This window comes from Nannobrachium achirus (genome assembly GCF_963921795.1).
Source record: "Nannobrachium achirus genome assembly, chromosome: 24".
NCBI classification, from domain to species: Eukaryota; Metazoa; Chordata; class Actinopteri; order Myctophiformes; family Myctophidae; genus Nannobrachium; species Nannobrachium achirus.
In genome coordinates this window covers 39,090,176-39,115,583 of record NC_137831.1, presented here as the reverse complement: position 1 = coordinate 39,115,583, position 25,408 = coordinate 39,090,176, and the positions used below count along the sequence as shown (strand labels likewise).

At 42.6% G+C, this 25,408-nt stretch overlaps 2 protein-coding genes across 3 annotated transcripts in view; one reads left to right on the top strand and one right to left on the bottom strand.

Moving 5' to 3' along the window:
* Positions 1-8,448: 8,448 nt before the first annotated feature.
* Positions 8,449-8,610, top strand: pln2 (phospholamban 2; the record flags this gene model as incomplete). The annotated part of the gene is made up of 1 exon (XM_080720241.1): positions 8,449-8,610. The coding sequence occupies one exon, from the start codon at positions 8,449-8,451 to the stop codon at positions 8,608-8,610; it is 162 nt and encodes a 53-aa protein (XP_080576367.1).
* A 10,966-nt stretch (positions 8,611-19,576) lies between these two features.
* fam184aa (family with sequence similarity 184 member Aa) overlaps positions 19,577-25,408 on the bottom strand; it is a 123,320-nt gene continuing 117,488 nt past the window's right edge. For both annotated transcript variants that reach the window (XM_080720288.1, XM_080720289.1), the window contains exon 24: positions 19,577-20,941. In XM_080720288.1, the coding sequence (XP_080576414.1) occupies positions 20,933-20,941 (9 nt within the window). In that variant the 3' untranslated portion in view covers positions 19,577-20,932. The remainder of the gene's footprint in view (positions 20,942-25,408) is intronic.

Here is a 25,408-nt window from a genome sequence, read left to right as displayed (position 1 = left end):
TACTGTGTTGTGTTAATAATATATTACAATATTGTAGGTATTGTTTTATCATTCAGAGAGCTTAGACTAACAATGGAGCACTGCACAAAGTAAGCTGTAAGACTGGAATGGAATCAGTTCACTTGTTTGGCACACACACAGGCACGCATGTGCGCGTGTGCGCACACACACGCATGCACGCACGCACGCACGGACGCACGCATGCACGCGCGCACACACACACACACACACACACACACACACACACACACACATGCACAGTCTTCTCCCCTCAGATCGAGTCAGGTCGTTAGTGGTGGAAAAAGTACTTGCGTGTCTTACTTAAGTAAAAGTATCAATACTGCAATGTAGAAACACTCCGTTATGAGTAAAAGTAAAGGAATTAAAAATGTGCTAGATTAAAAGTACAAAAGTATTGCATCAAAATGTACTTAAATTAGAACAAGTAAAAGTACTACTCATTGTGCAGAGTGTCCCATTTCAAGTTTTCAAGTAACTAAAGTTTTCAAATACATTTAGTGGAGTCAAGGTATAATATTTGCCTCTGAGATGTGGTGGAGTAGAAGTAAAAGTATTGGAAACTGAAAGTACTCAAGCAGGTGCAAATAACCAGAAATTGTGCTCAAGTACAGTACTTGAGTACATGTATTTAGTTACTTTACATCTCTGAACCTCTGCAGTTCTCCCATTCCTCTCACTGTGATGATCGCCCTCCCTCTCTTCCTCCCTCGCCAGGGACGTGCAGAGAATGTTAGAGAGGCAGGGGCTGACATTTTTAAAAGGGCCTTTTGTGGAAATCTAGAAAAAAGCAGACCTCCAAGATCACAACACGTCACAGCGCAACACGTTTTGAGCTTGGAGGTGGGCTATTTTCTATACAGTAGTTTTTCTTTTTTAAATATTTTTTATCCAACGGTTTTTGCAACCCATTTTTCTCACCCGGTGACTACCTAAAGAACGTGTAGTCCTGTTTTCCGCTTTCCCCCTGCCGCGCCAGGGGACATTGGGGAGCACCCGGCTGGCTAGGGGGAGGTAGTATAGAAACCAGGACTACTGCATGTTTTTGTGTGAGGGCATATGCCCATGGAGACACGGGGAGAACATGCAAACTCACCACCTAGGGTGTGGGTGCTGATGACGCGGGTGGAGGAACACGCCCCCAGCGCCCACAGCTTCCCCCGGCGGGAATCGAACCCAGGTTCTATACAGTACTTGATACCAAACGAAACTAAGCATAACTAAGTCAATACTGGAGATGTGGTTTTACGGCATGGATTTCTACACAGAGAGGGCAATTCTCTCAACATAAGATGCTGCATTCAAGTTCAGGAGAGTTTGGACAAAGCAATTCTCTTGAATGCTGCCTTAAAGTATTGCATTTCTTTCACCATAGTAATTCATGGTCTAGAGCTGTGTTTCTCAAATGAGGGTATGCTACAGGGGGTACTTGAGAGAAAATGGAAAATAGAAACATTTATGTCACTGTTATGTGTAAAGGCCCATTCCCACTGGGCCAGATAACAGATAAAAAATGTATGTAAACGTGCTGCAGCTGCTCCATATAGCTTTAAACCAAATTAAGTAAGATTTTGTTTTACTGTTACTGAATAGAAAACAGGCTACTTACTTTTATTTTCAAGATATTGACATAAAAACTGGACTTTTGATGTCAATATTTTCGAGTCAAAATGTTGTTGTCGATTAAAGGGTGGATTCATATCATCAGGAAAAAGGGGTACTGAAACCCAAAAAGTTTGGGAACCACTGGTCTAGAGCAGGGGTTTTCAAAGTGGGTGACGGGGCACCCTGGGGTGCCGCGATGGCAGTCCAGGGGTGCCGCGAGATAAGTTATTTTCAGTCAGTTCTAACCAAAATGGCTATTATCTCAACGTTTTCCTCGCAACATAATCACTAAAATATCGTCACTGTCGGGCAGAAACCTCGTATCGCCAAGTTTCAAATGTGTACGTCTTTGGGTAAAGCAAAGCCCTGCTTCATCATACAAGACTGTCGCACAAAACTAGTGAAAACAGCCGATCTACAAGCACACAACGCCTCGCTGTGTGCTTGTAGATCTGCTGTTTTCACTAGTTTAGTATACATTTTATAGATGATAAATACAAAACAAACGGTTTTGGACATACAAGGAAAAAATGATAATGTAGGGGTAAAAAAAAATATTCACGGGGTGCCCTGAGACAAAAAAGTTTGGGAACCACTGGTCTAGAGAGGGCACTTTTTAACAGACGAGTTAAAGGGCAAGCCCCTTTGATGGCTATGTGTGCACGTGCCTGTACCCATGCTATTCTCCAACTCTCCTCCTCTCCTCTCTGTTTCTCCTCCTCTCTCCATCTGGTCAACAGAGGAGCCATTCAGTCTCAGACAGCATCAACTATCTGACATACATTCATCCTCCATCAAACGACTCTGCTCTCACTTGAAAGGTAAGTATAAGACCGCGATTATGTTTTTCCTTTTTAGCGTTACACATAGAACGGGTACACATTATTGTGTATCATTATTTTATGCTTTATCTATTGAAAAATAGCAGATATACAAGCTCACAGCGTGCCACGCTGGGAGCTTGTAGGTCTGCTATTTTTGAAAAATTGTGAAACTTTGAATTTTGACCCGATTCTATAAGTGTCTTTTGAATCCTTCTAAGCTTTTTTGAATGTTTCTATGTCAGCGATCTGGCTAGTCATCGTCAAAGAAAAGGTCCTTTTCACTTAACTGGAGCTCAGTTAAGTCTGTTCTCGAGAGACTACTATGTCAGTGGTTCTCAAACCTTTTCATGTGAAGGACCCCCAAAATGATGTATTTGGCCACGGACCCCATCTCAAAATATTTAGTTCCAGGGACCACCCAGAAGCAAAATTTGAGTTACAAATGTTTGCTTTGAAAATACATATATTCAAAGATTTGCACACATTTTCATGACTTTTCAAAAATAGCAGATCTACAAGCTATGAGCCTTGTATATCTGCTATTTTTCACTGGTTAAAGCATTCAATAATTCTAGGCCTGAATGGGTTAAAAGTCCAACGTTAATGCAACCCTGATGCACTTTTCGGAGTTGTATTGAAGCTCTGGATTTGATGTGTAAGAACTGACCCTGTGGTAATTTTATTGCTTAAGTTGGTGTGTTGGGTTAGGTCAGGGGTCTTCAACGTTTTCAGGCCAAGGACCCCTTAGTTGAGAGAGAGATGAAGCAGGGACCCCCACAACCTTTTCATAGATTAATAAGTGTATTCTGGATCCATGTCAATTTGTGTTTTTAGATATTTAACCACTTGAACCGTCAATACTTGACATTTCACTCTGTACTTAGTCTGCCCTTTTTCCCCATCTACGCCAAACCTCTTTGCCAAAAATAGCCAATCTACAAGCTCACAACGCCTCGCGCTGCGAGGCGTTGTGAGCTTGTAGATCGGCTATTTTTGGCTAACGTTCTCAGAATATGGACATTAGGGTTCAAGTATATGCATATAATAAAGGAGAAAAAAGTTTCTATCACACTCATTTTTGGAGGACCCCCTGTAGTAACTCTGAGACCCTTGGATTAGGTTGTTTATCACAGAGTTGGGGAGTTTGGTTAGGTTCTTAGTTGGGTTAGGTTCTTTGTTAAACGGTAGGGTTGTTTACAAGTAAGTTTAGTTGAGTTAAGTTTTTAATTTAGTAAGTTTAGTTCCTTTGAACGTCACCCAGTGAGGTTGTATAGTTCATATATGTCAGAGTGAATTATCTGGTTATAGAATATGTTGGAAGTGAAAGAGCCCAGACAATCTACAAGCTCACAACACCTCGCAGCGCGAGGCGTTGTGAGCTTGTAGATCGGCTATTTTTGGCTAACGTTCTCAGAATATGTACGCTAGGGTTCAAGTGGTTAATATAAAAAAGGAGAAAAAATAAAAGATTTGGAGGACCCCCTGTAGTAACTCTGAGGACCCCCTGTTGGAGACTTGAATTCAAGGATGTTTATTTTGTTGTTTTTGCCGTATTCCTAAGCAAATAATTTGAGGAGACTCTTTGTGTCTCCATATAGGGAACATAGCAGGCTCTTTGTGTCTCCATAGGGAACATAGCAGGCTCTTTGTGTCTCCATAGGGAACATAGCAGGCTCTTTGTGTCTCCATAGGGAACCACTGCTGGTCATCAAATTATTGGCTTAGGAATGTGACCAAAACAAAAAAAGATATACATGAATTCAAGTTTCCATGGGGTGAGTAATCGACAGAAAAAAGACAAAAATAATTGGGGTGAACTATCCCTTTAATGTAACTTAGTAGTAGGCCTATATAGATTATAGAGGTTTAATTAAACTACAATACCCATAACTCCCTGTAGCTGAACATCATCACCAGCAAAAGCTATAGTGAACTACAAAAGTAAGGACGTTTGTCAAACATCGTTGAGTATTTCTACGTCCATTTGACTGTGTTACTGTGTCTCTTTGCAAACAATGAGGTTGTGTGTGTGTGTGTGTGTGTGTGTGTGTGTGTGTGTGTGTGTGTGTGTGTGTGTGTGTGTGTGTGTGTGTGCGTGCGTGTGTGTGCATGTGGCATGTGTCTCCATTGGTGTTAAAAGGGACAGCTACTGGTGTTGACGCGCGGTGATTAGACACACCGTTATGGAATGACTGGTATGTCACCGTCTCATGACCACACACGCACACGCACACGCACACGCACACACACACACACACACACACACACACACACACACGCACACTGCTCTCTAGCTTACAACTCACAGACGGTATTGTAAACAGGTTTAAAACTCTGCTGTTTCACTTACATTTGTTCACTTGCAGTAATAATAATAATACATCAAAATGTGACCTCTGTGAAGTTGGCACCCCATGTGTTGAACACATGTATAAAAATGGTGTCATTCTTTAGTTCTGGATTTGTGCTGAATTGTGCCATAAATTTTATAATTTGAGCTGGTATAATCCTTTAGATATTCTACACACCACCACTGTTCTACTATTAAGTACTACTGCACCACCCTCTTTAGGTCACTAGAATGTACTGCTGCTAAATTCTGCTAATTCATAACCATATCAATATTTATATATAATACCGGTATATAAAAACAAAATTGATGATTTCAACGGCACAAATTAGAGCACATCCAGCACTAAAGAATGAGACCCTTTTTAGCGATTTGGAGCCAAAGAAAAAAATTGGGGTGCAAGGCTCAGCAATACTATAAATTAAAATATCTCAAACATTATACCAGCACAAATTATAAAAAGTATGGCACAATTCAGCACAAATCCAGCACTAAAGAATGACACAATTTTTATATATGTTTTCATCATATGGGGTGCCAACTTCACGGAGGTCAAAAAGCGCTGTCTAAATCAGCCCTATTACGGAGGCTTATGGAGACTCTTGTGGCGCGCTATGCGTTGCTCAGCACTCCATTGCAGGCCATACGGAGCCAGGCAACACTCAACCAGAGCTATGCTTTATTATCTATACATTATGATAAGAAGCTGTCGTCGTGTGTGTGTGCGCGCGTGCGTGCGTGCGTGCGTGCGTGCGTGCGTGCGTGCGTGTGTGTGTGTGTGTGTGTGTGTGTGGTGGGCCTGAAACCTCTGATGTCATTCCACTTAAAGCAGCACGAGGTAGTTTGGGGTCCTATTATCAGTGGCCCAGTGTTGATTTGACGGCAAGTATTGATTTAGCTTCAGCCATTAGTCTTTAGTGTCTTTGGTCTTCAACGGGGGGTCCGGGACCTCTAGGGGGTCCTCAGAGTTACTACAGGGGGGCCGCCAAATCTTTGTGTGATAGGATTATGTTTTTTACATTAACCATTTGAACCCTAGCATCCCTATTCTGAGTGGAACATTAGCCAAAAATAGCAGATCTACAAGCTAACAATGCCTCGCGCTGCGAGGCGTTGTTAGCTTGTAGATCGGCTATTTTTGGCAAAGAAGTTTGCAAAGTATTTGACGGTTCAAGTGGTTAAATGTCTGAAAATACACATCACTCCAACACGATGACAGTGCTGTCAAACGGGAGGCTCTCTCCATTCCGACATGTCGCCACTCCGAAATTGACTTCTTATTGTCGGAGTAGCTGTCTAAGAAATCTATGAACATTCAAATCTGCGACACAATTTTATACAATATGTAGTGGGGGTCCCTGCTTCATCTCTCTCTCAGCTAAGGGGTCCTTGGCTGAAAACGTTTAAGACCCCTGCTTTAGAATAGCATTTCATTTAGTTTTTGGTCATATTTTTATTTTTTTTTTCTCTAAATTTTTATCCCACGATTTTTGTAACCCATTTTTTCACCCGGTGCCAATTGCCTAAGCTGTGATCCTGGGCTCTACTCTCCCTCTGCCAACCTGGGGAGGGCCCCGAACTGAGCTCATGCTTCCTTCAATGCATGAGGAGTGAGCAGGCCGCTTCTTATCACCTGACAGGGGGAGCTTCCCCGGTTGGACGTAGCGCGTGGAAGGAACACGTTATTCCAACCAGTTCCATTCCCCTCCATCAGGCGCCCCGGCTGGCCAGGGGGAGGCTTTATAGAGACCAGGTTTTTGGTCATATTTTAGTCATCTGAAATATTTTAGTTCCTGTCAAGTTCTAGTTGACTACTGTACATGTCGTACGATTTTAGTCGACCAAACCTACAGTTGATTTTGGTCGACAGTTCAATTGTGATCATTTCGGGGGAACAAAGGTGCGAAAGGTTTGGAAACCCTTGATCTACAGCAGGGGTCTTCAACGTTTTCAGGCCAAGGACCCCTTAGTTGAGAGAGAGATGAAGCAGGGACCCCCACAACCTGTTCATAGATTCCATATAGTTTCATCGTTTGACAGCACAATCATCAGTGTATTTTGGATTCATGTCAATTTGTGTTTTCAGATATTTAACCACTTGAACCATCAATACTTAATAAACTTGACCTTTCACTCTGTATTTAGTCTGCTCTTTTCCCCCTCTACACCAAAGATCTTTGCCGAAAATAGCCGATCTACAAGCTCACAACGCCTCGTGAGCTTGCTAGATCTGCTATTTTTGGCTAAAGTTGAGAATATGGACGCTAGGGTTCAAATGGTTAATATAAAGAAGGAGAAAAAAATCTTATCACACAAAGATTTGGAGGACCCCCTGTAGTATCTCTGAGGACCCCCTAGGTCAACAAATCTCATCGCCCCCAAAATAGCCAAAGCTCATAACATGAGCAACGCTACTTGTTGATCTGCTATCTGTAACAAATGGTTGGCTATTTTTGTCGAATGATGTAATCGTGATCATGAGCAATTGGGATACCTTCTGCTCTGCGTATTAATAATACTATACAAACTAATACATTATTTGTAGTAAATTACTAATAATTATAAGGTATATCATTCATCAATCTATCCAACCATTCATTCATGTGCTATCTTTTAATCCTTTTCCCAGACGGAAATCCAAGTCCTCTTCGTAGAGAAGGGAACAGAAGCTAAAGTTAACTCAAGCCAAGCCAGCTGCCACCTCATCTTGTCTTTTTTCCAACGACCACCCAGGACAACACCTTATCAAACCAAGTCCTAATCCACTTGGATCCATATTCCATTCAACAGCCCACTAAATCCAGCGTAATCCCATTGACTCCCGGGCCACTTCATCTGCCAAAGCCGATCCCACTTACATCCCCCTGCGTCAGAGCACCCTAAAAAAGCACCCAAAAAAAAGAGGGCCCAGTTCAAGTGACGCGGAAACCCATCTTCCGCAACGTGCCTATCCATCCAGCCGCCTCTTGTACCTCGACCCATCACCACCACCCGACCCAAAGAACCAGTTGATCCGACCGCGTCCTGTAACCCAACTCCACCACCACAACCACCCCAACCCAAAGAACCTGTCGACCCAACCAACCACCTAGCGTCAGAGGTGTAAGTACATTACATTTACTGTACTTAAGTACACTTTTGAGGTTTTTGTACTTTACTTGAGTATTTCCAATTTCCAATAATTTTACTTCTACTCCACTACATTTCGGATCCAAATATTGTACTCCAGTAATTATTTGAAAACTATTAGTTATTAGTTTGCAGATATAAATAATAATGTTATAAAACATACACAAACCACTTCAGCCCCTATTTTATACCTTGGCTATTTGAAAATAGCCGATCTACAAGCTCACGATGCGATGTTAGCTTGTAGATCTGCTATTTTCAAACATTTTGTACTTTTACTTTTGGTACTTTAAGTCTATTTTGATGCCAATACTTTCATACTTTTACTCAAGTACATTTTGAATTCTGGACTTTTACTTGTAACAGAGTACATCTACATTGCGGTATTGATTCTTTTACTTAAGTAAAGAATGTGGGTACTTTTTCCACCTCTGCCTATAGCGTAACCCACCTCCAGCGCCGCCACCCCACCTCCCCGCGATCCCAAAGCCGGGGCCGAGCCCGCACCGCGCCGCCGCCGCCATGGAGCGCGTGCAGCACATGACCAAGAACGCCATCCGCCGCGCCTCCCAGATCGAGGTGAGCCCCCAGACCAAGAGGAACCTGCAGGAGCTGTTCGTCAACTTCACCCTCATCCTCATCTGCCTCCTGCTCATCTACATCATCGTCCTGCTCAGCAGCTGAGCGCGCTGAGCCCATATTCTCCTTTTGCACAAAGTAGTGCATTGCAAGATAGAGGGCGCCAGATCCCTTTTGGTCACACCCTACCACTACTTCCTGTTCATCCACAGAGCATTGATTCTAGTTGTTTTGAATGTTTTCTCCATTAGATTTCTTTTCACTTTTTTCAACTTTTATTACTTGGGATGGTAAAAAGATGAGGCAGACAAATAAAATGTATTTTGACAAGTAATACAAGTTGAAAAAACTGAAAAGAAAGCACTTTAATCTAATGGAGAAAACAACTAGAATCAATGCTCTGTGGATGAACAAGAAGTAGTGGTAGGGTGTGACTAAAAGGGATCTTTGTGCAAAAGGAGAATTAGGGATGGGACGAAAAGCGATATTATCGGGTATTGTGAGGTTTTTATTTCCTAGCTGCATATCGGGTTACACTTAAACCCTCTATAATTGGTAAAAGGTACTTATAATATACGTACTTGAACTTTTTTTTCACTCTCTATCAGATGTCTTTGCCAAAAAATAGCCGATCTACAAGCTCACAACGCGTCGCAACCGCGACGCGTTGCGAGCTTGTAGATCTGCTATTTTTTGGCAAATGTGTTACGCCCCAGGATAATGGATTTTGATTATCGCGATAATATCGTAAATCGCGATTTCTTTTGTCACAATAATCGCGATATGACATTTTCATATTGTCCCATTCCTAGCCCATGGGCGCCGTCGCTTGGCCGGAAAATAGGCGATCTACATAATCGTCATAATCTTTTCCATGTTGAGAAATGTTAATATAGTTACAAACACCTTCAAAAACTAGTGCCGCGACGCGTTGTGAGCTTGTAGATCGGCTATTTCCACTATCAATGTTCTTTTTTTAAATTGTCAAATGTCATGTAATTTCTTTGTATATTTATGTTATGTGTCATATCTGCCATGTGCAACTTCAAAGCCTACAAGCCAAACAGAAATGTAACTGTCAACGACAAAAACACAATTACTGTAAATTGTTAATCGCAATTATTTGATTGACGATTAGTCGTCATGTAAAATGTCATACTCGACAGCCCTACGCGTTGGCCCTCCACAAAGCATAGCAGATCTACAAGCTTGCAGATCTGATGTTTTTGGGTGCGTGATGGCGTAAACCAGCTTCAAATGAAAGGAGACACATTCAAGACACCAGAGTTGGAGATCAAACTCTGAATTATGGAACTTTGTCCTTATTGATATGCATTACCTTAGCCTCTCTAAAGGCCAGTTTGTTTGTGTTATTGCATGGTGTGATGATCACTCATAGGGAACCCGTTTTAACAAACAAACAAAACAATAGCAGAATATTGTAATTGCTAAACGTGTTTTTCTTTTACACTGAATAGCACTGCCGTGTTGTGCACAAAACAGCACTTAAATGCATTTTGGTTACCTTATCGAGCTTGGAGTGACTACACTACAGTATACCCAGTGAGTGATGCATGAATTTCTAGTGCCTTTTATTTTAACCATGTGAAACCTTAGCATCCCGTTTCTGGCGCAAACGTAAGCCGATCTACAAGCTCACTAGCTGTGATCTTGTAGATGGGTTATTTATTTTTGTTAAAGACATTTGTTATACTATAGAGCAGGGGTCTTCAACAGGGGGTCCAGGACCCCTAGGGGGTCCTCAGAGTTACCGCAGGGGGTCCTCCAAATCTTTGTGTGATAGAAACTTTTTTCTCCTTTTTTATATTAACCACTTGAACCAAAAATAGCAGATCTACAAGCTCACAACGCCTCGCAGCGCGAGGCGTTGTGAGCTTGTAGATCGGCTATTTTCAGCAAAGAGCTTTGGTGTAGAGGGGAAAAAGTGTATTAAGTATTGACGGTTCAAGTGGTTAAATATCTGAAAACACAAATTGACATGAATCCAAAATACACCGACAATCGTGCTGCCAAACGATTAAACTACTGTATATGGAATCTATGAGGTTGCGGGGGTCCCTGCTTCATCTCTCTCTCAACAAAGGGGTCCTTAGCCTGAAAACGTTGAAGACCCCTGCTATAGAGGGAAACCCCAGCGTACCTAGTATAGAGGCCTGGGGGTCAATGGGTTTAAGTGGTTGTTGAGTGTCTGCAGACATCTGGTGAATGTCAGCACCCATTTCGAAATGTTATCGTGCGATACAATGGCAGATTATCACTTGTTATCAGCCCATTGTATTGCAGCTAGTATGCAATGCTGTGCATGCTGAGTCTGTCAGTTGGTAGTTCAGCAGCGATTATTTCAGATGATAAAGGGCTCGTTCTACATAGTGTGGCCTTACCACCGTTATGTGATATGTCAGAGAGATATCCGAAACCCACGCTTAGATGAGTGGTCCTCAACCTTTTCTGGCCGCGACCCCCAAAATAATCATATTTTAACTGGGGACTCCTCCACCCTGAAGAGCACTAAGAGTTGAGGCATGACATTTTGTATAACACGGTTTGTGAAAATAGCAGATGCGAGGCGTTGCGAGGCGTTGTGAGCATGTAGATCGGCTATTTTCACAATTTCTGCCTCTAATATTTGACAATTTGGCCAATGTTTAATTTGACATTTTAGAGGTATAAAGAGATACCCTCTATACACTTAAACTTTATGTTGGTTTGTTTACTATTGAGAGAGAAAACAATGTTTCACATTAAGCCAATCATCTGGGGACGCCCCAAGATAATTTGAGGACTCCAGAACCACAGGTTGAGAACCACTGAGTTAAAGCAGTGATTCCCAAACTGTGGGTCAAAACCCATTTGTGAGTCACCACGAATACAAAATCGAATTCATTTTCCTACATGTAAAGAATGATATATATTTCAAAAGATTTTTTTTTTTTTTATATTTAAAAAATAATAAATGTATACATTTTAAAACAAAAAACTAATCCACAAAATCCCATGAATAAAATAAATATATAATAATTAAGAAGTTCGCTGCGAAGCGACACGTTGCAAGCTTGTCTGCTGTTTTCACTAGTTTGGGTCTCCGGCAAACATCTAATTTCTCTTTTGGGTCACAGGCTAAAAAGTTATAGGAACGACTGAGTTAAAGGGATATTTCACTGTCAATGAAGGTTTTGTTACCGCCGCGCTCAGAGTCCTCTGGTGCGATATCCTTTTCATCCTCTTCATAGATCATTTACAAAAGTAGTGGGTCGCACGAGTGACAAGAGTGAGTTGGTGCCGGCTACACGGAGCTGGATATTTCTGAAGCTAGACATTTCTTTGTGCGATTGGGGCTTGCAGCCACACAAAGCTGGATATTTCGGCCGCGAAACTGGATATTTTTGAAACCGGATAAATAAGTGAAGACATTGAAAAATATCCGATTCACTGGATCCATAGACATGGTACATGGATATCTCTGAAGACTTTACTGGGTGTGTGCTTGTCCCCCTTGTGGAGGTCTGGGGACTTTAGACCTAGATATCTTTGTTGTGTGGACCTAGATATTTTTCTATGTGGATATCTAAAAAAACTTGATATATGAAATATCCAGCTCCGTTTGACCTAGGCCTTATTATTTCTTGTGCGTCTTTAATATCCAGCCTTCGACAGTGGCAGAACTGACTCATTACTTGTTATATATAAATGTTTCACTTTTATATACCGGTACATGTTTGGGTTCATTTTTAATGTCTTACACAGGTTTTTGAGTGAACCTCAAGTTGTTTGATTCAGTATTTAGATTTGACTTAAAACATCCACTTGTTTTTTATTTTGTTTTAGTTTTTTTTTTTACTTATAAATGGCCTGGTACGGTGGTCATTAAAATGAGCCCCAACATGTTTGAAAATATCCTGTCTCCACTTTTTCATTGCAGAGACATTTAGGATAAAGATTATATGCTATAGATGCCACGTTGCTGCATTACTGTACCTTGTCGAGATGTAAAACTTGGACAATTGTCTCCCTCCACTGTAGCGCATAATACACTGTGAACATGAGTCCGTAACTGTTGAGAGAAGGGGAGACATGCATCACACAGCTAGAGCCGCGTTCTCGACAACAGCTTACAGCATCCGTGTTACTTCATGTTATGCTTGAAAAGAAAAATGTTTGAGAATGAACACTGTGTTGACCAAACAGGTTATTATGTGATATAATGATTCTAGGGTATATGGTTTTAATAATATAGGGCTAGGCTATATATGGGTCTGTTGTTGCACTGTTGTTTGGACTGAAACACAAATTGTGATTTTTAACGTGTGCACACGTGTGTGTGTGTGTGTGTGTAGTGAAGTCCTTGCTCCACTATGTGTAATAATGATTAAAGTATTTCAACTGTCAACTCAATTGCTTTTTTTCCCTTCCCCTCCATGTGTTTTTAACTGTTGCGACCGAAGGTCGCAGTATACCATGAGAAATGTCGTATATTTGGTAATGCCCATATATGGGCATGTTTTGACATAACATTGTTGACTATCATGCAGGGGTCTCCCATATACATCACTGGCCAGATGGCCAAGAATTGGCGCGACCTCGCCCTTTAGCACCCTGAGGTGTCTTACTAGTAATAATTACATTTCTATTGTAGGTGGCCCCATTTTTTTAATCACAATGTAATTTAACATTAAACAATAGTCGATTTAATCTGGATGTATTCATGAATGATGTTGTAAATATGACAGTTACGCACACACAGACACACACACTCAGAATACCATCATCCCATATAGAATCACCAACCCAGTAAATGTCACAATCATCGAATTTTTTTAATCGTTTCATAACATACAACAGAAGTACGATATATAAATATAAATACTATAGTTATTGTTATTATAATTATAATTATTATCCATGTGTCGTACATTTATCTCAAAGACAGACATCTTCAGTCGAGAAGTCGCACGGGGCTGCCGCCAAGTCACCTTAAAATGTCAATCACAAGCCAGTTCGTACACAATGAAAACCCACCGTGATTTCATAATTTCAATTGCTTATATTTTTTGTTTTGAATTAATTAGTTTTTGCCCTGTTCTGTAATCACAATGCAATGCAAAACTGACACTGGAAACACTGTGACGGAAGATTTTCCGTCTTGAATTGAGCTGAGCAGAAGGTGAGTCGGCTGCAGATCGGGTTGAGTGCTGTGGACCTGTTTGACCTTTTGAACCGGGGCCCAAAACCGATATATCGTATAACTGAAAAGAGACGGCAGATTTTTGCGGCTGATGCACACGCCCACAACACACACACACACGCAGGCTCGCTCGCTCGCACGCATAAACGCGCAACTCACAAACACACACACACACAACAGAGTTTCATGTAAGGTGGAATCGGAGCGAATCGAAGGTTACGTACAAGGTTTCCAACTGCCGGTCGCTCACATAACGTTTAAAGGGAAATAATATCACTCCGATTATCGTCTCTGTCGGGTGGAAACCTCATATATCAAAAACGGACACTTTTCAGTATTCAAATAAAATTAACTCATTGCATGCCAGGCCCGATAGTCCCGAGATTATTTCAATGTCTTTCCCCGCCAGGCCCGATAATCCCGATAAAAAAAAAAAAAAATAAAATAAAAAAAAATGTTTTTCAAAAAAAAAATTGGACCCCAAAAACTTTAGTAGGCATGATAGCAATCGCGAAATTGCATGTTTAACCCCCATAGCAACCCCATCTTTCAAACATGGCAGCCATCTTTGTTTACATTTTAGGAAAACATAATGGCTGCTATCTCATGAATGCCTGAACGGATTTCCATTCGGATTTTTTTGTTTGAAAGCTGTGAGCAATGTGCAGACACGTGGTGCATTATCTAGGCATGGGTGTGCATGATCCGTGCACTATGAATTACATGGAAGTCTATGGAGACAGAGGCAGGGGAGAGTACGAAGGTATTGTTAAATGGCGGGGAATGGGGCCACACCATAAAATTCTAAACTTTAAATTTTTTCATGTATTTTATTATTCCCAGTGTATTTTTCCACCCAAAGAAATACAATTCATTAACTTTAAGCCTTGGTTTTCAGTTCTGTGATTGTCCGAATGGTTCTCTCCTGAAAAGGGGACTGGTGTGATGTAAGATTAGCATGGTGCCATGGTATCTTTTCTGTATCGTATCAATTTTAGCCTAAAAACAGCGCCCCGCTGCCAACAAAGGGCATTTTGGTATTAATCTGAAATGGCTTGGAATTAGAGACATACTCAGGCTAAAACCTGTATAAAACCGTGTTATGGACCAATATTTATTATTTATATGAAATACATATTTTTAAAAGCATGGTGTGGCCACTTTAATGTAAAAAATTAAAGTCTTTCTGTGGACAAAGCATCTGAAGCCTGACTTATACATGGTCGTACAACAAAGTCTAAATAAATAAATGAATAAATAAATACATTTGAAGATAGCGTATATATTAAGCTCACAGCGCGTCGACCCTGTCGCTCTCCGAAAACAGCGGGAGCTTGTATTTTTTCTGGCTGTTTTTGGAGAGCGACGCTGTCGTACGAAGAAGTATAAATCAGGCGTAAGAGCTATAGGACACCTTAGCGGGGGAGACATCCTTATGCACTTCAGTACACTGTGGATTCCTTTTTTTTTCTTCATTAACCAGTATTCTCCATTAAAACACGAGTCATAATTTGAGAACAGATCTAACGGACTATATTGGTAGCAAACAATAATTTTTTGGTGTCCCACCAGCACGTTCTATCCTCACAAAGTCCTATTTCTGACCATTGTGTCTTTCTCAGTTTATGGGCAGATCTATGTAAGCAGGTCTCAGAATGGGCTGTCTGATTTTAGGTCCGATTGTGACGTCACAATCGGGACCTACTGCTACTGCTGTGCTGAGTGGGCAGGCCTGAGAAGGAGGCAGGAGGAGCTGGGAGAGGGTTGGGGAGGGATGGGCAGGCCTGCTGAGCAGGAGGTGGGGAGGAGTGTGGGGCCAAAACTGGCTCAATAGCGCAGTCCTCCCACTCAGGACAAGGTGGTACTGCAGATGAAAATGCTCTGAAAGCCAGGCCGAAATGACAGGGGCTCTGTATTCAGGAGTGGTAATTTAGCCTCAAACCTTTTGAAAAAAGTTTTTTGAGAAACAAACAATGTTATATCAATTATTTTTAAATGCATGGTGTAGAACCTTTAAAACAGTGATACAAATTAATAGATATTTTAATGGATTTGCTGATGAGCGCAAATGTGTGCAAGTTCATTATCATTTTTTTTTTTGCCTTCTGTTTTTGTTTCAAAGCCCTAGTAAGCTGGCAGCAACGTCTCGGTCAGGGACGTGCTGGGCCCCTGATTCAGCCCGGGAAAAAGAGTTGGAGAGGCCCTCATTGCGCGCTAGAGAGAGAGAGAGATCTCTCTCTATAGCGCTGCTGCTACTCAAAGATTTGCCATTTCAGATCATGACAAGTGACAAGCCAGTGGGCCAATTACATGAGTTATATTTCGTCGTTGTCGGATGGAAACCTTGTATGTCCAACCTTGTTTTGTATTTATCATTTTAAAAATGATTTAAACTAGTGAAAACAGCCGATCTACAAGCACACAACGCCTCGCGGTGCGAGGCGTTGTGTGCTTGTAGATCTGCTGTTTTCACTACTTTTGTGCAACGGCCTTGCATGATGAAGCAGGGCTTTGCTTTGCGAAAAAATGTACAAATTTGAAACTCGGAGATACAAGGTTTCTGCCCGACAGTGACGATTTACTTTGTTGGCCGCCCAGCCCCCAAAATGGAACGAATGCCGACATTTTATTTTATTATTTTTCCCTAATGGCCGGCCTGGACCGGCCGGGAATGAACCGGCCGTTCGGGAGTTGCCCCGCTTTTCCCAATGGCCAGCACGTCCCTGATCTCGGTGCACCTCCCAGCCAGAAACAGACATCCGTTTCATTGTGTTGTGGTTCCTCTTAAAATAAAAGTGCAGTAAAGTGATGTTTATCGTTAAAATAACTGTTATTTACTAAAGAGCTTGAGAGATTGTTAATGAACAAACACTCAATAGCAATATAAAGCTTAGGTTTCTTTTAACAAAAAATAAAAAAAAACGTGACTCTCTCTTTTAGCTTTATAAACTTAAAGCAAAACACATTAAAATATGTAGCTGAACATGATTGGACCAGGGTATTATTATTATTATCGCTGTGCCACAACTGACAACAAAAATAAATAAAGTTAAAAAACTGATTCGACAAAAGACAATATTGCACCTTTCCGGTGATGCACGGCTTGCATAATACTCTGTCATTTCCTTATGTACACGGTTGTTGTTCTCGTTCAGTTAACAAAAGACATAAACAAACGCAGTTCACAGTGCACGTATAAAGGGGATCACGGATCGGAGTGGTTCAGAGTTGATACTAGGGCATTAAGTCGACAAGTCGACTCAGTCGACATCATTACACAAGTCGACTCCCACCAGAGAAAGTCTATTGTCAAAATAGCAGATCTACATGCTAACAACGCCTCGCAAGCAGGTAGATCGGCTATTTTCACAATTTCTGCCTCTATATATTTGACAATTTAGACAATGTTGAATTTGCCATTTTAGAGGTATTACAAAGTCCTTATATTGGCACTTTAGAAATGTGAAGATACCCTCTATATACTTGAACTTTATGTTGGTTTGTTTACAGTTGAGTGAGAAAACAATGTTTCTCACTCAACGTGTGTTTCTCACTCAACACAACGCCTCGCGATGTGTGCTTGTAGATCGGCTGTTTGCACTAGTTTTGTGCGACAGTCTTGTATGATGAAGCAGGGCTTTGCTTTACCAAAATACGTACACATTTGAAACTTGGAGATACGAGGTTTCTGCCTGACAGTGACGATATTTTAGTGATTATGTTGCGAGGAAAACGTTGAGATAATGAACTTTGTACTTCAAATTTAAAATGATACTAAATATCAGTGTCCAAATAGATTCCAAATATTATCAAATGATCTCGCGGCACCCCTGGACTGCCGTCATGGCACCCCAGGGTGCCCCCTCACCCACTTTGAAAACCCCCGACCTAAAGTGCCATCATGACAATGTTCTGCTCTCCAGTACCCCCTGGCACGGAAACGTAACAAGCTGAGAAGAGGTCCCTACGCCCCCCCACGATACATGGTCCCAAGGAAGATAAGGAAGGAATGGAAACACGTGACCATCGGGCATGCGCCATGTCTGGCTATGAAGCTCACCATGGGTGCCAGAACTCGCACCGGAAGTGCGATAAAATACATGAAAGTGAGGCAACCGCAGTTTTCCCAATGACCCTGAACGCAACGGTGGGGGCTGATGGGCAATAGGCTTCCCACACTCCCGCGCCCCCACCGTTGCGCTCAGTGTAGTTGGGAAAACCTCGGTCGCGTCAGTGAATGGAATTGGAGCTCATGAACAAACCTGGAACAAAAACTATTTATGAACTACTGAGACCTTTGTCATATAATCTGTTCAGGAATATAAAAGAAGACATACCAAAGGTATTTTTACAATCACTTGCTTTTCGATGTGCACAGTACATAATGAAATAAAAATAATAACAATAAATAATAATCGTTTCTGTCTCCGAAGTATCGCGAGATTTGGTTCCCAGACAGGAAACGGTGGATAGTCTCACGATACTTGGCACGTTTAGAAACATACTTTTTGCTCTTTAGATACTGCTATAAAATGACACAGTACACACATCGAAAATGCCTTCTTTTATTTTCCTGAGCTGAGTATGTTATAAAGGTCTCACTTTTTCATAAATAGTGTTTGTTCATGAACTTCATGAGCTGCTGGGAGGCTGCTCCACAGTCTTCCACCCAACTTCCGGCTGCAGTTTGGCACCCATGGTGCGACGAATCTGCCGGTTGAAATTGCGAGATAGCGTGGATGTCTTTACCTCTCTATTTACCTTGCATGGTCCCAGGAAGTGGAGTCACCGTTCATTTCATTTGAAATGTCCATGTGTGTTGTTGACCAACTCACTTCCTGTAACCGCCATGGGAGGCGGAGCCCTGTGTTGATTCTATAATGGAAGACTAAAGTCAGGCGAAACCAAGCGACAGTGTCGTTGGTTTCAGTCCTGTGTTTAACGGTTGGTCTATTAGGCCTACTAGCAGTGGTTCTCAACCTTTTCAGGCCGGGAAAATAATCATATTTGAACTGGGCACTGCCCAAAATAATCATGTTTGAACTGGGGATACCCCACCACCCTGACAAGCACTTGGAATTGTAGGCATCATATTTAGTTTGACTCGGTTCGGTTCCACAGATAAATATTATGAAAATAGCCGATTTGCAAGCTCACAACGCCTCGCGAGATCGGTTATTTAAAAACAGTCTCTTTCTAATACAGTGTTATTTGAGAATTTGGCCAATGTTTGACCAGTTTTTATAGTATAGTTTGTTGATTACTTGGGCATGAAAAAGGCTTAAATTGTCACATCCCTGTCATCTGGGGAGACCCCCTAGGGGTCCCGACCCGCAGATTGAGAACCACTAGGTCTGTAGGAAGGAAGCAACATTTTCTCCAGCTTATCTCTGACACTCAACGTTTCAGCAAAAAGGTAACAAACACATAGCCTTGTTTTTTTTCAGACTGACAACCATGCATTATTTTGTGTGCGACAACTGTACAATTGTGTCAACTTTGTTTTCGCCGCCCCCTGGTGTTGGGGGGATGTGGCGTGTCGGGACTGGCTCGCGTAAACCTTCAAGTCGGCAATTGTTCCTTTGTGAGGACCGAGGGGTTCAAATCCGACTCCCGGCGGCGTCACATCTCTCCTTTCTGAATGAAAGCAGACTTGTGTGTGGTTTTCTTCTTCCCAGCATGCTCTAGGGCAATGTTTCTCAAAGTGGATTCCAGGGACTCTGTGGGTTCCTTTATGGGGGTCTAAATTGACCCATACAGGTCTGTAACTCTTACAGTGTACAAATGGAACCAAATGAACCCTCGCGGGTTCATTTGGTTCCATTTTGTACACTGTCAGAGTTAAGGGGAGACCTTGAAATTTGAAAGTTTGAGAAACACTGCTCTTAGGTAGACCTAGCCTCGGTACCCAGGCTTTCATCTTCATTCACGTTCGGCTCAAAAAGAAAAGCCTGGGATAAGCTGTCGACGTTTCAGGCATACCTGCAGGGAAGTGGGAGTCGAGCTTCCATTTCCCCAACCAACCAGAGTGCTGGGGGTGGGGGGGGTGTGTCACTCCAAATGTTGTGACGTCGGGGCTTCTGAACTGTGTGTGCTATGGAGAGAGGGGGGCGGGCACGCAGCTCGGCGAACCAACAGGGAGCCGGCGTTTGATTCCGGCGCTAAATTGCGTCCGCCCGCCTCTAGTCCTTAGAAAGCGGCCGGCTTCTTCAGGCTAGGTTGTGGCCTGTCAGGGTACCTCAAAATGAGCTGGTGCCATAGTGGTGCCAAAGTGGTACCACGACCAGCACTTTCAAGGTACAACGACTGTATGTACAGAATGTGAAGAGCTCTGTTAACGGTACGGGGACATCATACGAGGACAGTGTGTTTCTTTGAGCACAGCACCGCCTCGCCGGTAAACCGAGAAACAAAAGATCCCGGGAGCCGATAATTCCCCGATACTATATACTACATGTCCGTGCCAGAACTCTTGTCTGGTCCGTTGGCACCAAGAACCGAGCAAAAGTAGTGAAAGAATTGTCTGTTGATGTCTTATAAACATAATACAAAAAAGAAACACGGGGAGTGCTTCATTCGGGATCCTCTCGCTTTATTTGGCTTGTGTGATGTCTTGTTCCCCCCACCGCCCGCGCTCTCCGAGAACATCGAGACATCTGGAGGACTAAACCGGGCGTTCCCCGGGGTAGAGATTCCGAAAGAGTTGTTGTTTTTTTGCTTCAAACATTGTCGTAAACGGTCAAAAGCCTTGGGACGGAGAGCTAGAATCAGTCTCATCGTAATACCAGCCCGTCGCTGTGTGCTAGCACTGTGTACCGTGGAGTTTGGAAAACTACAAAATACATACAGACACAAACAAAAAAATAAACCCTTAAAGCTGATGTCGGCTTGGTTTCCACTGTTTCGAATTGACTTTTTCATTCAAAGTCCACGGTATGGATTTTCCCCCGCACAAAGTGTTCTGTAAATTTTTTAAACGGCTAGCACTTATTTACGATGGAGCCCTCTTAGCGTGTCTAGTTAGCTCTCTGTCCCGACATTTGGGCTTCATTTGACCATATAGCAATGTGTTTTGTTTTGTTCGGTTTTGTTTGTTTGTTAGTTTTTTTTTTGCCTGTCAGAAAGAGAAGGGCAGTGCATGCGGATCCTCCTCTCGTCCTCCCCCTGTACTGCTCGTCTTTCTTGGTTGTCCAGCGTGGCTGTCCAGCGACGGGACGACTGTCCTCAGGACGGCTGAATGATAAGACAAAAAACAAGAAACGACACAGTCATTTTCAGGCACGTGCACGCATAGACACCAAAGGGGGCTCGAGCCCCTGCCCTTTTACTCGTCAGTAAAATGTGCCCTCTCCAGACCATGAATGCAGTTTTCACTATGGTGAAAGAAATGCAAATGCCCTCTCTGAAGATAGCATTCAAGCGAATTAGCCAGTAGCTATGCCCCTCCCCTAAAAGCTTTTGTCCAATGCTAGCTTAGCAACCGGCAGCTTGCCAAGGCTGTTGCCAAGGCAAACCTTTGCAAGCAGGAAGTTATTCTAAGCTAGCATTGGACAAAAGCTTTTTGGGAAGGGCCAACCTGTTCTCACCCCCTCTGCTTCACCCTCCCGACGCATTCCCACTTCGCTTTCTGCTTCACCCGTGCGACGCTTTGGACGAGCATCTATGGTCGGACGAGCACAGAGTTTTAGGACGAGATGTGTTTACTGGAATATTTTACACTCACGGCCGTGACGCGGAATCGAACCCGGGTCTCTGGATTAGCGTCATCATGCTCTACCGACTGAACTAACGAGACGACTGGGAAATTCCTTTTTTTTGTGCTTTTATCTTTGACAACGTGGATGATAACGTAGTCCCTTCTTTGAGCCGTATTCGGACGCGGAAGCAGTCCCCTGGTCAAAATTTACTATTCTGTCCATAACGGCACATAATTCGGTAACGCCACTGAGTCGGCTCATGCGCCGTTTACACCGTTCGCCGCGGCGACTCGGTCGCTACCGCTCCCTCGGCGGCGTCTCTCGGCGTTCATCGGCGCCTGAGACGGTACGGCTCCGTCGTTTATAGTGGCGTGAGCGGTAGCGACGGGTGGCTGGTAAACCGGTAAGCCCTTCAGAGCGGTATCGAATCCCCCTTCGGGAACTACTTTTTTTTTCTTTCTTCTTAGACCACCCAATGCGTCCAACCCTTGACACAGTAGGCAATCCCAAAGCGTCTATCGTCCGACGCAGTACAGTACTTCACAACGCGTCGGTTGTATGACGCTTTAGGGGTGAGAATGTGTTGGAAGGGCATAGCTACTGGCTAATTGCCTTGTCAAAACTCTCCAGAACTTGAATGCAGCATCTGAGGTTGAAAGAATTGCCCTCTCTGTGTAGAAGTCCATGATGTATGCCACACCTCCAGTATTGACTTGATCATGCTTAGTTTATGTATGGTAACAAGTACTGAAAATAGCCGACCTCCAAGCTCTCAACGCCGTTGCGTTGAGAGGCGTTGAGAGCTTGGAGTTCTGCTATTTTCAATATTTTCACCAAAAGGCCCTTTCAGAAATCTCAGCTCCTGCCTCTCAAACATTCTCTGCACGTCCCTGGTCATTTTATACCAGCTTAACCTTTGTGGAGCGGTTTAGTGGCCTTGTGGTTAGAATTCACAGGGAACTGGTTGGACAAAATGTGGCCAAAACGTGGCCATATTTTCCCAAATATGGAGATGACTGACGTCTGACATTGTAGATGTCTGACGTCATAGACCACATGAGACTGACACAATATGTCCATATATGGGTGACAGATGGGCAGAGAAATTGGGAGATTTCAGCTTTGGAGCGCATCCTGGAGAGAATCTTGAAATAAATGTATTTATTCTACACATTTTTACAGCATTGGAAAACGTTAAGAATGTTTGTGAAAAAATATATTCTTCCATTTTCATACATTTTTTAAAAAGCTCTTGGGAGCCACTAGGGCGGCGCTAAAGAGCCACATGCGGCTTTAGAGCAGAGGGTTGCTGACCCCCGTGCCAGGGGAACAAATCCCTTTTATGCCCATGTATGGAGATCCCTGTTGACCACATCCCTGATGTCCACATCACTGTGGTGCGACCTCGCTTGTCGCCCTGAGGCGTCTTACTAGTTCAAAGATATAGCCAACATATACAGTAAATGGATAAAGTGGTTAAAATGAGTATGATGCTATGGTAGCCTAAAGCCTCCGGACCCCACTTTGAGAACCACTGGTGTAGACATTTAACCATTATGAACAAAGAAAAAAAAAAGAAAAAAAAAAGTCCTGTCACATAAATGTCTACAATGGCTCTTTCTCAACTTTCCAACTCAATAGTTGGTAAATGGATAAGTGTTTAAGCTGTGTTTGGCAGACTCACTGCAAGGCAAGCCCTTGGCAATGAAACGGTATCAAATGAAATCTACAGTACATCGTTCAGCGTGCCTGTCACTTCATCCAGATTAGCGGACAGTGTGGAGCGCGATGACTGGATTGACTTTAGACCCAAAATCCATTTTTCACATGAACCTGCGTGACCTGATCTGGATGCAATGCATTGACAGGGCGGCTGCCAAGCAGGGACGTGCTGGCCATTGGGAAAAGCGGGACAACTCCCGAACGGCCGGTTCATTCTCGGCCGGTCCAGGCCGGGCCATTAGGAATAAATTAAACTGTTTGCACAAAAGTAAAAATGTTACTGTTCGCACAAAAGTAGTGAAAACAGCAGATCTACAAGCACACAACGCCTCGCACAGCGAGGCGTTGTATGCTTGTAGATCGGCTGTTTTCACTAGTTTAAATCATTTTTTAAATGATAAATACAAAACAAACGGTTTTGGACATACAAGTTTTCCACCCAACAACAACGAAATATAGGCCTAATTCATGTAATTGGCCCACAGGCTTGTCACTTGTCATGATCTGAAATGGCAAATCTTTGAGTAGCAATGGGTTAAGAATACACAACACCAGGCAAAAGAAAACCACAACCACCTAACGTAGTGCAGCAGAGCTGTGTCACAAGACAGAATAACATGCTGCCAGGGACCATATGCAATGGAGAGTGCTCACTAAGAGGAGTAAAGTAAGTTACGACCGTCAACCGAAATGTAATGTGCCTAAAGCCTACACATACAAACATGGCAAGGAGTTACCTTTGTATTAAGGCAATACAAAGGTCTAAATACAAGTCATTTTAAAAGTATGCAGTGAAATGAAAAGAGTACGATTGGACCACACTTGGAATTGTAGGAGTTGAGGCATTACATTTAGCTTAACACTGTTCTGTATACGGTGTAAATATTGTGAAAATAGCCGATCTAAAAGCTGTAGTTCGTCACATTTTCAAAAAATGTGACTCTTTCGTAACCAGTATTTATAGTATAGTTTGTGATCTTACTTTCGATGCAGTATTGTTCTTTTTTCATATAATTAATTTTCTTTTTTTGTCTTCTTCAAAATCACCCACAGTTTAATAATAATAAAATGCTGCTGTAGACTATTATGTTATCCATATTCACTGCAATAATAACACCAGACCAAAAGTTGTTTCGTTTTTACAATATGCGTAAGCATTATGGTATGAAAACCAGCATTCTCGAACCTGTATCATACAAACCAAACCGCATGTAAATCACAACAGGAGGGAGTAGAAACTAAACGCACGATTGTCCACCCCTACCTCCTAATACACGGGCTAGAGTTGTTATTCTGCCCGAACCCGACCATACCCGAACCCGACCCGACCCGACATTTAGGGTAGGGTAGGGCCTAAAATGTATGCTATTTAGTCGGGCCGGGTAGGGCCTCGGGCTCAATGAAAAAAGAAAATATATATATTCTTTATTATTTTATTACTACCAGTAAGACTCCCTAATCGGGAGATAAGCGACCGTTGGTCGCTTATCTCCACAAATAGGCCAAAAGTTTGTTTTACCAATTATCAAGACATACGGGCAGTTGACAGTTTGCCATGGTTACTCATTGAAGTTGAATCTCCATATATGGAGATAACCTACGCATCACACTAAGTCTGACCTCACCAGCCCATATTTGGGCATGAGCAACTTATGTCTCCATATATGGAGATATGATGACATCACACAGTCCTCAGCCAATGATGTGGCGTGATGTCATACAATACACAAACGAGCCCTACAGTATAAAGGGGCAATTCTTGCCAGGAAAGAAGCATTTCTTCGACTCAGACCTTATCGCCAGGGTTGGCTTATAGCAGCTGTCGGTAGATAATGCCGGTCTTATATAAGGGTCATTTGTGTACAGTGTGATTTGTCATGGTTACTCATTGAAGTTGAATCTCCATATATGGAGATAACCTACGCATCACACTAAGTCTGACCTCACCAGCCCATATTTGGGCATGAGCAACTTATGTCTCCATATATGGAGATATGATGACATCACACAGTCCTCAGCCGATGATGTGGCGTGATGTCATACAATACACAAACGAGCCCTACAGTATAAAGGGGCAATTCTTGCCAGGAAAGAAGCATTTCTTCGACTCAGACCTTATCGCCAGGGTTGGCTTATAGCAGCTGTCGGTAGATAATGCCGGTCTTATATAAGGGTCATTTGTGTACGGTGTGATTTGCCATGGTTACTCATTGAAGTTGAATCTCCATATATGGAGATAACCTACGCATCACACTAAGTCTGACCTCACCAGCCCATATTT